The 15,338-nt window shown below is 39.7% G+C and overlaps 1 protein-coding gene across 14 annotated transcripts in view; it reads right to left on the minus strand.

The window, feature by feature from the left end:
* Nucleotides 1-15,192, minus strand: part of CCDC122 (coiled-coil domain containing 122) — a 35,691-nt gene extending 20,499 nt beyond the window's left edge. Inside the window, exons 1-4 of one of the 14 annotated variants that reach the window (XM_082435437.1) lie at nucleotides 15,061-15,192; nucleotides 11,322-11,407; nucleotides 5,746-5,833; nucleotides 5,115-5,230 (exon numbers count right to left, since the gene is read on the minus strand). In XM_082435437.1, the coding sequence (XP_082291563.1) occupies nucleotides 5,115-5,230; nucleotides 5,746-5,791 (162 nt within the window). In that variant the 5' untranslated portion in view covers nucleotides 5,792-5,833; nucleotides 11,322-11,407; nucleotides 15,061-15,192. Of the gene's footprint in view, nucleotides 1-5,114; nucleotides 5,231-5,745; nucleotides 5,897-11,321; nucleotides 11,408-14,769; nucleotides 14,908-15,056 lie in introns of those variants that run through there. The other 13 variants (XM_082435440.1, XM_082435438.1, XM_082435431.1 and 10 more) reach the window with 13 other exon arrangements.
* Between the last annotated feature and the right edge of the window lie 146 nt (nucleotides 15,193-15,338).

The raw sequence follows: 15,338 nt of genomic DNA on the forward strand, positions 1-15,338 counted from the left end.
ATGGTAGATATATTTTAAACTTTTAAGAAACTGTAAACTATTTTCTCAAATGGTACATCACTTACATTCCAAAATAATTGGGTCTGAGAATTCCACTTCTTCCATATCTGCACCAGCACTTGGTATGGTCAGTCTTTTTAAATTTACCCATTCTAGTGGGTATAGAATGAGATCTCATTATGATTTCAATTTGCATTTCCTTAATAATTGATGATACTGAGTATCTTTTCATGTGCTTGTCTTTTGCAATATCTTTTTGCATGAAATGACCATTGAAATCTTTTGCTCATTTTTAAACTGGGTTGTTTGCCTTCTTGAATTGTAAGAGTTCTTTATATAGTATAAATAAATTCAAGTACATTGTCAGGTATGTTTTCAAGTATTTTCTCCCAGTCTATGACAACCCAAATGCCCATAGGGCCCCAGCAGGTATACCTCACATTCATTTTCATAACAGTGCCTTTTGAACAGAAATAAAAAGGTTTTTTTTTGTTTTTTTAAAGCTTGTGATACTAGTTACTTATTTATTTATTTATTTATTTATTTTTGACTGTGTTGGGTCTTCGTTTCCGTGCGAGGGCTTCCTCTAGTTGCGGCGAGCGGGGGCCACTCTTCATTGCGGTGCGCGGGCCTCTCACTGTTGCGGCCTCTCTTGTTGCGGAGCACAGGCTCCAGAAGCGCAGGCTCAGTAGTTGTGGCTCACGGGCCCAGTTGCTCCGCGGCATGTGGGATCTTCCCAGACCAGGGCTCGAACCCGTGTCCCCTGCACTGGCAGGCAGATTCTTAACCACTGCACCACCAGGGAAGCCCCTAAAAACATGTTTTAATGAAGTCCAATTTTTAAAATTTTTGTGTACTATTTAAGAAACCTTTGCCAAACCCAGAATCACTAAGTTTTTCTCCTATATTTTCTTCTAAATACTTTGTAGTTTCAATTCTTGTATTTAGGCCTATGATCCATTTTGAGTTAATTTTCATATACAGTATGAGGTGAAAATTGAAGTTCACTTTTTTTGCATGTAGCTGTCCTCCACCACTTGTTGAAAGATTATCCTTTCTCTATTGAAGTGACTTGGCACCCGTCTTAATGAGCTCGGGCTTCTATTAAAAAAAAACAAACAAAAAAAATGGAAAAACACCATAGACTGGGTGGCATAAACAACAGACTTGATTTCTAACAACTCTGGAGGCTAGGAAGTCCAAGATCGAGGTGCAGCAGATTTGGTTATTGGTGAGAGGGCTATTCCTGGCTTGCAGACAAACGCCTTTTTGCTGTGTCCTCATATGGCAGAGAGAGAGGGAGGGGGAGGGAGAGAGAGAGAGAGAGAGAGAGAGAGAAAAAAGCTCTGGGGTCTCTTTCTCTTCCTATAATCCCATCATAGGGCCCCCACCCTCACAACCTCATCTAAACCTATTTACCTCCTAAAAGCCTCACCTCCAAATATCATCACATTGGAAGGAACACAAACATTCTGTCCATGAGAGCACCTCTGAAATCAATTGTTATGTGTGGGGCTATTGTTGGATACTACTCTGTTCTGTTCCATGGATCTATATGTCTATCTCTATGCCATGTTACACTGTCCTGATTACTGTACTCTATAATAAATCTCAAAGTCAGGTAATATTATGAGAGTTCCCTGGTGGCCTAGTGGTTAGGATTCTGGGCTCTCACTGCCGAGGGCCCAGGTTCAATCCCTGGTCGGGGAACTGAGATCCTGCAAGCTGTGTGGCACGGCCAAAAAGAAAAAAAAAACAAAGTAATAGTAGAACTTCCAACATTGTTCTTCACAGTTGTTTTGGCTACTATAGGTTCTTTGCATTTCCATAGGACTTTTAGAATCAGCCTGTCAATTTCTCTAAAAAATGCCTGCTGGGATTTTGATTGGAGCTGCTTTTAAACAATAGATAAAAGAGAAAGAACTCACATGTTAACAATACTGAATCTTATGATTCATGAAAATGGTGTATCTCTCTATTTTGGTCCTTAATTTCTCTCAGCAGTGTTTCACAGTTTTCAGTGTACAGGTCTTACATATTGTCTTAGTCTGCTGGCGCTCCCATAACAAAATACCATAGACTTAGTGGCTAAAACAACAGAAATTTATTTCTCACAGTTCTGTAGGCTGGAAAGGGTGTCAGCATAGTCAGGTTCTGGTGAGAACTCTTCCTGGCTTGCAGAGGGCCACCTTCTCACTGTGTCCTCACATGGCAGAAAGCAAGCTCTCTGGCATCTCTTTTTATAAGGGCACTAATCCTACCACCAGGACCCCATTCTCATGACCTCATCTAAGCCTAATTACCTCCCAAAGACCTCATCTCCAAATACAATCACATTGGTGATTAAGGCTTCAACATATGAATTTTGAGGAGATACAAACATTCAGTCTATAACACAAAACTGTCGTCAAATTTACCCCTAAGTATTTCATAGTTTTGATGTTACTGTAAATGATAATGCTTTAAAAATTTTAATTTCTGATAGTTTCTTTCAATATATATAAATACAACTGATTTTTATAATTAATCTTTTCTTGCAACCTTTCTAAACTCCCTTATTAGTCCTAATAGCTTTTTAAAATAATAGATTCCTTAGGATTTTCCAAAAATAATCATGCTATCTGTGAATAAAAACAGTTTTACTCCCTCCTTTCCAATCTGGATGCCTTTTATTTCTTTTTCTTGCAAGGAGTGGCTTGAATTATCAGTACTATAGAATGAATAGAAGTGATGAGAAGACACATGCTTGCCTTATCCCTGATCTTAGGAGAGAAATATTCAGTCTCTCCCTATTAGGTATGCTGTTGGCTGTAGGATTTATGTAGATGTCCTTTTTTAGTTGGCTGGAGTTCTCTTCTATTCCTAATTTGCTGGAAGTTTTTATCTCAAATTGATGTTGGATTATAACAAGTATCTTTCATGCATCTAGAATTCTCTTTCTAAAACATAAATTTAATCATTCACTCTTTTGCTTGAAGTCCATCAAAACCCTCCCATCACCTCTAGAATAAAGTTCAAGTTTTTTACCATGCTATACATCTCTTGTTGTTTCTCAAAATACATTCTATGTTATTCCACTACCAAACTACTTATAGTTCTATGAATGTACCAATTTTATTTCAGGACTCTGAATTTTTTCAGGTTCTTTTTGTCTGGAATATCATCCTCCTCACCCCCTAACCCTCAAACCTATCCCAGACACCTAATCATTCAAGTGAACTCCAGATAGTTTTAAAAACTCAACCGATCACTCCTCTTTCAGTGTTAAATCTGTGCTTACGCTTCTACTGTTGACACCACTTCCCTGCATGTAATTATTTGTTTACTTATTTGTCTCCCTCTTTAATAGATGGTGAGTAGTGTAAGAGTGAGGACAATATTCAGCAAAATTCTTAATAGAAATTAGGCCCTCAGTATAAGTGAAATAACATCTGTAAAACTCTTTGAAGATTGACAATTTTTATAGAAAATTTCTTTATAGAAATCTAAGGCATTATTATCTTTGTATTATATCCTATTGTCAACATGCATCCTTTTCTGAAAGTGACTAATGCAATGCAAATACTTATAAGAAATCTATATTACCACAAAGGTATAATTATTATCATCATATCTCTGTTGATGCATTAATACCTAAAGCCATTATCAAAATCTGGTCCCATACTGCCTACCAGGGCCCCAGCAAGGATATCTTACATAATGTTTACAAGTATTAATTCATTTAATTGTCATGAAAACCTTACAGGCAGGTCTTATTATTATCTCCATTTTACAAATGAGAAAACAGAAGCATGGAGAGATTAAACCATGGAACCGGAAGTAGCAAATCTCTTCTTTCAAACTAGGCAGTTCAGCTCTAGAGCAGCAGTCCCCAACCTTTTTGGTGCCAGGGACAGGTTTCATGGAAGACAGTTTTTCCTCGGCCTAGGGTGGGGGACTGGGGTGAGATGGTTTCGGGATGATTCAAGCACATTACATTTATTGTGCACTTCATTTCTATTATCATTACATTGTAATATATAATGAAATAATTATACAACTCACCATAATGCAGAATCAGTGGGAGCCCTGAGCTTGTTTTCACTTGCCACTCACTGATAGGGTTTTGATATGAATCTGCAAGCAACTGATTTATTACGGTCTCTGTGCAGTCAAACCTCTCCGCTAATGATAATCTGTATTTGCAGCCGCACCCCAGCGCTAGCATCACTGTCTCAGCTCCACCTCAGATCATCAGGCATTAGATTCTCATAAGGAACGCACAACCTAGATCCCTCGCATGCGCAGTTCACAGTAGGGTTCGTGCTCCTATGGGAATCTAATGCCACCACTGAGCTGACAGGAGGCAGAGCGGTAATGTGAGGGATGGGGAGCGGCTGTAAATACAGATGAAGCTTCCCTCGTTCGTCTGCTGCTCACCTCCTGCTGTGTGGCCCAGTTCCTAACAGGCCACAGATCGGTACCTGTCCGTGGCCCGGGGGCTGGGGACCCCTGCTCTAGAGCATATTCTTTTCATTTCTATGTTACATTTAATAAAAAAACCTTTAAAAATTAAATACACTGTTTTTATTTTTGCTCCTTTAGCTATATTAACAGAGAACAGTTATGTCTAATTATGCTGAATACAAAAACAAGTATGGCTTCCAGATGCCTGTGGTGGAATTATGAACATATTTTGAAATTTAAGGAACACAGAAATGTTCCTTATCTACCTGAAATGTTCACTGGCAACTAGTAATTCATGAGCCATAGCTTTAAGAACACAGGCTTAAAAACTTAACCTTCCTTCAATTCAGAATTTTAGGAAAAACTATCAAATAGAGTGAATTTAAAATAATTCTATGTGACCTATTTTTTATGCTTATTTATAGTCACAGTGACATTGTTGAATGTTTGCACACTGGATGTGTAAAATGGTCCATGAAACTGGAATACTCATGTAGACTTTACTTAGGGATACCAGAATAATTTAGAAGGTGTAAATATGAAAAACAGACATTTTAAGTTGCCTCCTCAGAATTATTAAGTTATGCTTAATAACTTCCCTGTTACAAATTTAATATAGCTTTGGAGAACATAAAGACTCATTTAAAAGACTGTGTGAAATAGGTTACCTGCAAATGGAACAGAACTTTTTTGTTTTTTTCTATTTCTGATGTTTGTGATTGTTGTTGCTGTGCAACTTGCTCGACAGCATCAGTTAATGAAGATGTGTCTTGTTTAGCCAGAGCTAGACAAAATAAAGTACATAATAAAAATTGAAATGCAAACATTCTAAGAAACATGTTTCTTCACTCAAAGTCATGAAAATGGTTATGTTTTCTCAAAAATAAACTAAATTTAGGGTTGGTACTCTTCCTTTTTGACTATAAACAAAACCAAAATCAAAGGCCATAAAAACAGACAACTCAAAGTCACCTACTGCAATATTATACCTGTTACTTTATGGAACAGTATAAATATTTTGATAGTCCTAAAAATTTTTATCTAGACCATTTGCACATATACTACAATTATAGTGGTACCATAACCATTTCTCAATTGCAGTTGATGAATTTTCATGATAGGCCTGCATTTTCAGGTTGTTATACTTTTTCTAAACATTCTATAAGTTTCCTCCTGGTAAACTTTAACAGCTTCCCTCTATTCTAATTTGCTACTAATTTTAACACAATTATCCTATCATACTACTTTTTTGTTACCGCTCATCTTTTAGTTATATATTTCTGAAGATAGCTTCATTACCTTCTTCAGGTGCTCCTTGAATCTTCCTTTCTTTGTTGCCTGACATTCTTGTGTCTCTTTTCCCCTTTTTAGTTCACCTTCTTTACTCCTACAAAATAATCAGTGTAGATAATCTTTCACTTTTCTTTTTTTTCGTCATGTATTAGTGATCCTGAAAGTAAATTGTCAAATATCTCACAAGCATGACAATGACATTCGTCATCAGTTCCAAGAATTAAAATACAATGATTGAATGAGTGAGTGATGACATTCGTCATCAGTTCCAAGAATTAAAATACAATGATTGAGTGAGTGAGTGATGACATTCGTCATCAGTTCCAAGAATTAAAATACAATGATTGAGTGTTGTATTAAAATACAACAACAATGGTTGTCCTGCTCTTCAGCTCTTATGACCCTGAGAAGTTTCTTAATTTCTTTGCTCATCAGTGTCCTCATCTGTAAAACCTCATAGGGCTGTTGTAATAATTAATGTATGTAACATGCTTAGCACAATAACTGACATAGAGTGAGTAACTAATTATTCTGGATTAGTAGCTAGTACCTCTAGAACTATTATGAAATGGATTCTAAAACTATAACCAGAATCTGTGAAAAACAGTGCCAAGATGAATTAGCAACTTCTGTCTTGGGTATAGGATGCAGGGAATATGGCACTCCTGTGTAAGGCCACGGTAGGCCTTACGCAAGTTTAAAATCACCATTCAATCTCTTCTATACGTAGGAGAAACTGATGAGATGAAGGGGTAGATTTTTTTCTCCCCTGAAAGATGGAGAGAAAGAGTTCTTTCCTGTACCAGCGCAACAAATGAATGCTGAGTTGGCAGAGTTAAGGCATTACCAGTCTTTGGAAAAAGAGTATCTGATTTTGCCTGTCCATTCCTATACAAAAGGAATCATACAATTTTGTATGATTAATAAAAGGAATGTAGCATTCCTGCTTAACATTTGAACATATGCCTTTATCTTTTTAGATGACATCCTTTTAAAAAATCTTCTCCCTAAAACCACCTCGTTTCTCTGAAGTTCATGCCATCATGAGCTTCAGATGAGTAAAGTAAGAAAAAGTAAAAAGTAAAGTAAGCTTTACTCTTCCTTATTGTTATCAGTTGACTTCTAAATCTCTACCGTTCACTCCTAGATTATAGTATATGACTTACTGTGTCGCTATTACTACTTTTTAAAATATTTCTTTGGAATTTCAACATCCACACAAGTGGTACTTGTAATACCCTGACTTCTCAGTTCTTTGATGTTTTTCCTTATCCATCCTCCCCAGCCACCCACAGAGTATCACTACACCTCATCCATAATCTCAGATTCAAACACTTATTTTTCAGCTCATCCCTCCTAGTATTTTGACTGTAAGAGCTGTTCAACCACATTGACTCTTCTACCTTTTCATGGTCCCTTAGCCTTTCATGTACTCACGTCACTTACCCAGCTTAGATTCCTTTGCATTCAACCTCCCTTTTCTTGTACTGCTCTCTCCCTGTCCTACTTCCCTGGAAAACTTCCAACCAGTTGCTTTGCTTACATACTAGTAGCTGAATACACCTCAAGAAAAGCACACACCTGTGCTGTGGTCTCACTTTAAATTTAAGACACTTTATGTCAAGTGGGCCCTTGATGCTAGGCCCCTAGGATTCATCAAGTTTCATGGATGATTATTTCACTCCTTCTTCTCTGTCTTCAAACCTCCCACATCTCTTTCCCCCTCCTCTTTCAGTTGATAACCCATCTTCCTATTTAACTGAGATAGTAGGAAAATATCAGAGAGGGTGGTAAATCACCCCATCTACCAGTCTTCCTGGACTTATACCTATATACTAGTCTATTCTTTTCTTGCAGTGAATAAAGTGTACTTGCTCTGACCTAGGGCCAATCCTCTACTTCTGTACCCCTTCCTCTCCTACTCAAGGACATTGTTCCTTCAAACGTCCCATCAATAGAATTTCCTCCTTTATTTGGTCAAACATATTATCCTGGACAGCCTATCCTATAATCATCAACAACAATAACCACTTTTGCTTGACACCTTAATCTCTTTCAGCTATTGACCCCTTTCTTTGCTCTCTTTTATAGCCAAGATCCTTGCTGTCTACTTCCTCTCCACCTATTCTTCTTGAACCCACCAGAATTAATCGTTTACAACTCTAAAGTTCTTATCAAGGTATCTACGACATCCACATTGCCACTTCAATGGCAAGTTTGGTCCTCATCTTCCTTAACGTATCCACGTCATTTGACACATTTGATCATGCCCTCCTCTTTGAAACAACATACTTCTTGGTTTCCTTTGCTGGCTCCTCCTCACCTTTCTCATTTACATTAGAGTGCCCTAGCACTCAGTCCTCAGGCCTCTTCTTTTCTCTAAACTTACTTTGCAGGTAATGCCATCCAGTTCTATAGCTTTAAACTCCCCTTATAGGCTCACAACTCCCAAATTCATATCCCTAACCTGACATCCCTCTTGAGCTCCAGACTCATACACAATTTCCTACCTGATATTTCCACTTGAATTTCTTATAGGCATTTCAACTTACTATGTTTCAAGCCGAACTCTTTATGTCTCTGTCCACTCCATCACTACCCCTAAACCTGCTCCTTCATGGTCTTCTCCATGCCAGTAAATTATAAGTTCATTTTTCTTATTCACACTCAAAACTCTAGAACATTAGCAGGGAGATATCTAGAAGGATATAGAGCCCAAGGCAATTTAATCAGCCTTGCCCAAGATAATCACAAATGAGAGCTCATTGTTGATGTTTCATAGACCCTTTGGGAAATCATTTGAGATATTCCCCAAGTATGTGGCCCAAGACTGCTGCCCCAATTGTTTTACCTAATAGACAAATCAGAATCTTGACTCTTTTCTTTCTCTTACATGCTGCATGCAATTCTTTTGGCAAAACTCACTGGTTCCACCTTTAAATTATATTGGAATCCAACCACTCCTTCCTTACCTCTTCCAAATACTATCTTAGCTAAGAAGCCTTCCCTGATAATCCCTCTAAAACATGACCTTCATCCCCCATTTCCTTACCCTGCCTCATTTTTCTTAACAGCATTTATCACTTTTATCACTTTTCTTTTTTATTTCCTTTTACTAATGTAAGCTCCATGAGGGAAGAGAACTAGAACAGTGCCTGGAACATAACAGGTGTCTAACTATAGTCTATCTCCACTTCAACTGACCCTGTTCTACTGACAGACTAATGCTTCTGAAACACTGTTCTGATCACATCAAATAGCAACCAATCTTTCAACTCCACCTTAGATGCATCTTCTTTAAGAAGTTTTTCTTGATCTTTCTGGGTAGATATGATCTCTCGCTCTCTCTTTTTAGTACAATTGTTTCAATGTCCCTATTATACCAAGATAGATAACAGTCTAGGTCTCAGGGTAAGATAGGGTTAATCTTGAATCTAGGTTGTGCCACTTACTAGTTTATTAGGTAAATTCCTTCCAACCTGAGCCTCAGATTCCTTGTCAATAATAGTACCTTCCTCATTAGATTTTTGTGAGGATGAAGTGAAATAATGAATATAAAGCATTTAGCAAATTCCTGCCACTCAACAATTTCTATTCCTACTGTTTACATTATTTTATACTATATTTCCCTATTAGACTATAAGCTCCAGGAAGTCTTACTCATTTTTGTATTCTTTAAAGTATTTGATGAAGAAACCAAAAAAAAAAAAAAATTAAGAAAATTAGATTTATACAATAAAAAATAAAGTAACTGGTACTTCTTGATATCTATTTCTGAAGCAGCATAAACTGAAGAACTCTTGGGTGATATTTATTTAAACCAGCTATTCATGAAAGGATATCTGGTTTAAAATTGAGGAAGTTTTCATTTTTTCTGGATCTCTACTGTAGAATGGACAAAAAATAAAAATGAAAACAAACTACTGTCATCTACTGATAATTCATTACAATTGCATAAATCAATAAAAACAAGAGTTTAGAGACTAGACAGTATTAATTATTCTTTCATTCAAGCCACGAATGTCGGTACATATTATATACAAAGCATTGTGGGAAATATAAATATGAATTAAGAGACTGATTTAAAAAAAAAACCTTATAATACCTACAGTATTTGATAGTAAATATCCAAATATTACTTATAAAAAATCATTTAGGCAAAACACTCTCAACTAAAACAGTAGCTTTACAGAAAACAATGCAATGGAAATACTATAAACCACCATGTTCTATATTAACTATAGCCAACATTTACTAATTACTGTAAGTACTTTCACATAGATTATCTGTTTTATCCTTCAGAGCAATCCTATAAACTAGACATGATTTTTACCTCTATTTTGTAAATGAGGAAACTAAGACTTGGAGAAATAAGGAAATTCGCCAAAGGTCATACATCCAAGCAGGAAGGATGAAATTTGAAGCAATTAGGATGCAAATTAACATTTATTAGGTGTTTAGTATGTACTAAAGCATTGTGATGAGCATGATTTTTGTGCACCATCTCATCTGAATTCAAGAGGCGAGTGCCTGTAATTGGCCCTTGGGAGGAGATTTTTAAAAGGCCATGGTTTGAGTCTTCGGAAACTCATCGTCTGGTACCTCCCTTCAAGTTAATGAGCAAAATAAAGCAAGGCTGTCAAACTCCCCTAGGGCTTTGAGAGCTTCTGGCTTAAAAGAATCAAGACGAGGCAACTGTCCATGTGTGCCCATGTCACGTAAGCACCATTTTTCATCCTGAATGGAAAAAGCTCCTATGTGGACCTGCCAGGCAGTTTAAGTAGTTAAGCTGATAATTACCTCCTACCCCCTTTAGAACATACATTTTATTAGAAAACAAGGAAAGAAAAATTACGTAGTTAATTTTCACATAAGTGTCAAATTGCTTTGGTTTTTGTTTTCCAAGTGGGAGGGGGAGTTTAGTATCTGAAGCTGATGTTTAACTGGGGAAGCTAAAAAAAAACTGACCTGGGGAAGACAGAAAAGTTTTCCTGGAATTGAGAGTTTAAAGTTATGTCTATATTTGTCATGAGCATGATGGAATCAGTTCTGGATGGTTCAATTCCAACAATAAATTAAAGAGGAATCATGGGGGAAATGTAAAAAACTGCACAAATGAGTAAGAATCAATAATACATACTTCAGGTAAAAAAGATGACAAGTCTTTTCAACCACGTTTTCAAGAGAAGTTATATCATCAGAGTCATCCAAAAAGAATAAATTAATTGAATCATTAAAAGTGTATTGCAGGGCTTCCCTGGTGGCGCAGTGGTTGAGAATCTGCCTGCCAATGCAGGGGACACGGGTTCGAGCCCTGGTCTGGGAAGATCCCACATGCCGCGGAGCAACTAAGCCCGTGCGCCACTACTACCGAGCCTGCACTCTAGAGCCCGCGAGCCACAACTACTGAAGGCTGTGTGCCTAGAGCCCGTGCTCCGCAACAAGAGAAGTCACCACAATGAGAAGCCTGCGCACCGCAACGAAGAGTAGCCCCCGCTCACCGCAACTAGAGAAAGCTCTCGCGCAGAAACAAAGACCCAATGCAGCCAAAAATAAATTTTTTTAAAAAATGTATTGCATACCTATTATATACCAGAGTCTTAGAATCTGCTGAAACTAGGGACTTTTCTCTTCCTTGGCTAGGTAATGAGATTCAAGTTTCAGGATGCTGAAAACAGAAAGAAACCAGAGGATTGGAACTGTTCCTTAACTTTCTTTCAAAGACAATTTAGAGAACATTCAGATATTACTCATTGATAGCTTTAAGCCAAAGGTGGGATTTCTCTGAATGTACAGATAGTACTGGACTACAAAAACATCTCGTTTTGGGGTGTAGACATACAAGGATTGGTCTGCAGCTGAAATCTAAGTTTTAAGGGATGCCCAGGCAACTGTTTGAAAAAGAAATTATCGGTCTTTGGTGAAATCCAGTCATAACCTCCCTGCTTGTCTCATTCAGGACAGTAAGGGGAAAAGTCTTTTATTTTTACTCTATAAACAAGTAAACATGATTTCTAAACCAAAAGGAGCTCGTAGCAGGTTGAATTGTGGTCCCCCAGACAGATGTCTGTGTCCTCACCCCCAGAAACTGTGAATATGAGCTTATTTGGAAAAAGGATGTTTGCAGGTGTAATTAAGTTAAAGACCTCGAGACGAGATCATCCTGGATTTAGGGTGGGCCCTAAATTCAGTGACAGGTGAGAGGCTGAGCATGCAAACAAACAGTGACTAGGCCATATATAAAAACAGGACTCTGACCCACAACCTGCAGCAACCAACCCAGGAAACCATCCATCATCTACAGTAACCAGCTAGCCTGCCATTCTATAAGTCAGACTCGTAGGAAGTCAGACCACTATCTCTAATAACAATTCAGGAGCCAAACATTAACCCCTGTAACAAATGGCCCCCAAATGGCCAGTGCTTGATTAATAAAGAACAGCTTCCCTAGTTTTTGTCCCTACTTCCAACTTAGGACTAACCAGAGAAAGCCAAATATGCACCCTTAACCAATCACATAGGATGTGCAACTTCTAGTGAGCCCACCTACAGCTTCCCCAGGCCAACAGCCTGCAATCAGGGCATACCTGAAGATTTCCCTTTTTTCCACTATAAGCTTTCCCACCCCTCTGCCTGCCTTTGAGTCTCTGCTAAAACACAAGTAATGTGGCTGACTCCCTTGTTCTAGCAAACTCTGAATAAATAGACTTTGCTTACTCTATGATTGGCCTTTTCTTTATTTCCATTCAGGTGTCTTTATGTGCGAAAGGTACAGGGAGATTTGAGACTCAAGACACACAGGAAAGTAGACCATGTGAGGATAGAGGCATAGAGCCCCAAGTCATGCACCCCAAGGCAAGGAACACCTGGAGCCAACAGAAGCTGGAAGAGGCAAGGAAAGCTTTGAAGGGAGCACGGTTCTGACACACCTTGATAATTCCCACATCACGCTGAATGCGCATGCTGAATGCTAAAGGGTTAGAAAGCTACTCTCCAGTGAGTCTGCCCACTTCCGCTCCTACCAGTGGAAGTGTACATCTGACAATGTCACTTGTGTTTGTTCCTGAACCTGTTTATGCCAGTTGTACTTGTCACTGTGCTTTCATAATTAAATATTATGTAAACCAATGAAATAGTGTGGAAATAAAGTTTGTTGTTTCTTTAAAAGCTATGTTTAATATTTTGGAAAGACCCAATTAAGGTGAGTTGTTTGCATGTGTGAGATAACTATAACTGATTATAAAGAAGAAATCTGCACTCAGCTTCACAAGTGCCTCTAGGTTATTTTCCTCTTAAAGGAACCGAATGTTGGGAAAGCTTAGCTGATGGTAGAGAAGTGTAGTTTATGGAAGAGGTATGATGCAGAACTCTAATCAGGAGGCCATGTGCAAAGAAAAGGCCTTGGACTTTCTCAACAGATTGGCAAACAAGCATATAGTTGTTTTAGGTTAAAAAATGTTTAAGGTATTGTGGTATACTTTTTCATAACTCTCTGGTTTAACTGACTTTCCTTTGAAACAGTTTTATTTAGATATAATTTATATACTACCATGTTCATCTTTATGAGGTACACAATTTAATGTTTAATTGACTTTTTCAATGTACTGCTTGGTTACGGATACAGATTGCATCTATGAGAGAGCTTCTCCTATACAAACAAAAAGCTAAAAGAAACAGTTAATTCTGCTTAGCGAGGGGATGGGGATTCAAGGTGATGTTTGAGCTTGAAGGGTCTTGAACAAGTAACAGCTAAAAAAAAGCATATAAAAAGAAGAGTGCTCTAAGCAGAAGGGATAGCTTATGCAAAGGATGAAATCATAAGGTGTTCCAAGGAACAGCCTTTAGTTTGAGTGGCTTGGGAATAGGGAAGTTGTTTTTTCAAATCTAATTATGCATCTGAATCACCTGTAGAGATTAAAACGAAACAAAAAGCAAAGCAAAACAGGCCGAGACTTGACTCCCCGAGTTTCTGATTCATATGTATATCTGGAGGTGGTGGAGGGGGGAGCTCCCTGGATGTATATTTTTTAAAGTTCTGCGTGTAGTTCTGAGGTGTAGCCAGGATTGAGAGCCACTGGAGTGGGGGGAATGGGGGTGACGTAAGAGAGTGCTAGGAGATGAGGCCACAGCCCAGTACCAGACGGTGAAAGGAAATGGCATATAAATACAATATAACAGCGAACTTTCTCTTCCCTGACAGCTTCCCTATTCTGAAATATTTCTTTTTTAACTTTTTTTTACTGTTACCGCTGCATGACAGAAAATGAATTCCCCCCGTTGTCTATAAAAACAGAGAGAAATGTTTTCACCCAGCTTTGTAACTACAGACCTGTATTTTGCTCACAGTAATATTTCACATAAATCAAGCTTAGGGCAGAGGGGGTCAGGTGCCCCACATAGCACTCAGTGCTCTTAATAAATGCCCAGCAAAAATGATGAAAGTACAATTTTTGACAGAAACCTCTGCCAGATAACTGAACAGTGGGTTCCTACTCTGGGTTGGTGACGCCATAGAATAGCAGCACCTGCCCACTTCAGGTGCTCCTCTAAACTCCCAGATGGCTGAGGTTCTTCCTCTCGGGGACAGGTTCTTCAGCACTTATCGTCGGAGCGACCGTCAGAAGAAAGGGACCCCCTCCTTCCACCATAACCAGTTCCACAGGAAGCATCCTTTCTCCTACTCTCTGAAGGTTGGAGATATTTCCCCTTGGCCAGAGCGTCTGCCTACCATATATGTAGGAGCTGTTCAATATTTTTAAATAAATGAATGTTATGCTCTTTCAGGGCAGAGAAAGGATGCTAATTTACATCTTTATCACAACTCTAAGGGTCAGTGCCTTCTAATTTTCTACTCCTGGCGCGTATTTTTCAAAGGGCACCTAGGACCTCCGTTTATCCACACACGTGCAGGAGCTGTAAAGTTTAGTCAGCAAGTTAGGCAGGATCAGCAAAAAGGCAAAGGAGGGGTTCAGCCAACTCGTTTCTGGAAACAAATAAAGCAAAACCGTTAAAAAAAAAAAAAAAGTCTACCTCAGGAGGCACGTTACTTGAACTTGGATGGGACAGAGTGCCAAGTGCTAACGCAGTGAGGTTCTCAGGCCTGGGCTCTGGGGAGGAAACCGAGGGTCCCCCGCGCTGCCGGGCCGGCGACTCGTTGCGGCCCGGCTGGGAGCGCGGACGCCGGGAAAGGGCTTCATCGCCCCCGGGCAGGGGGAGGCGATCTAAGACCCGAGGCCGCTCGGCCGCGCGCCCCTTCGGGAGGTCCGCCCCGCTCCCTCGCGCCCCGCCCACCCCCGCCCAGCCACCGGCCCGCGGACCCGCCTGGCTCCGGTCACTCGGTCGGTCCGCCGCTCCGCTTCCCGTTCCTCCTCCTGGCGCCGGGCGGCGGGTGCGGGCTGGCGCCCTCCTGACCCGGAACTGCTGACGGTTCCCCGCGGTCGGGCGCGTCCGACCCGAGGGTCGCTCCCCGGATCGCTCCCGCCTCCCCGCACCCAACCCCCAGGCCCGGCCTCCACGGCTGTCGCGGGGCTGCCGGGCGTGGGCTCCGTCCGTCCGCGGTCAGGAGGGTGAGGCGGGACGGGCGCCGCCCGCCCAGCGCC

Source organism: Balaenoptera physalus (assembly GCF_965194825.1).
Source record: "Balaenoptera physalus genome assembly, chromosome: 18".
In the NCBI taxonomy this organism is placed as follows: domain Eukaryota; kingdom Metazoa; phylum Chordata; class Mammalia; order Artiodactyla; family Balaenopteridae; genus Balaenoptera; species Balaenoptera physalus.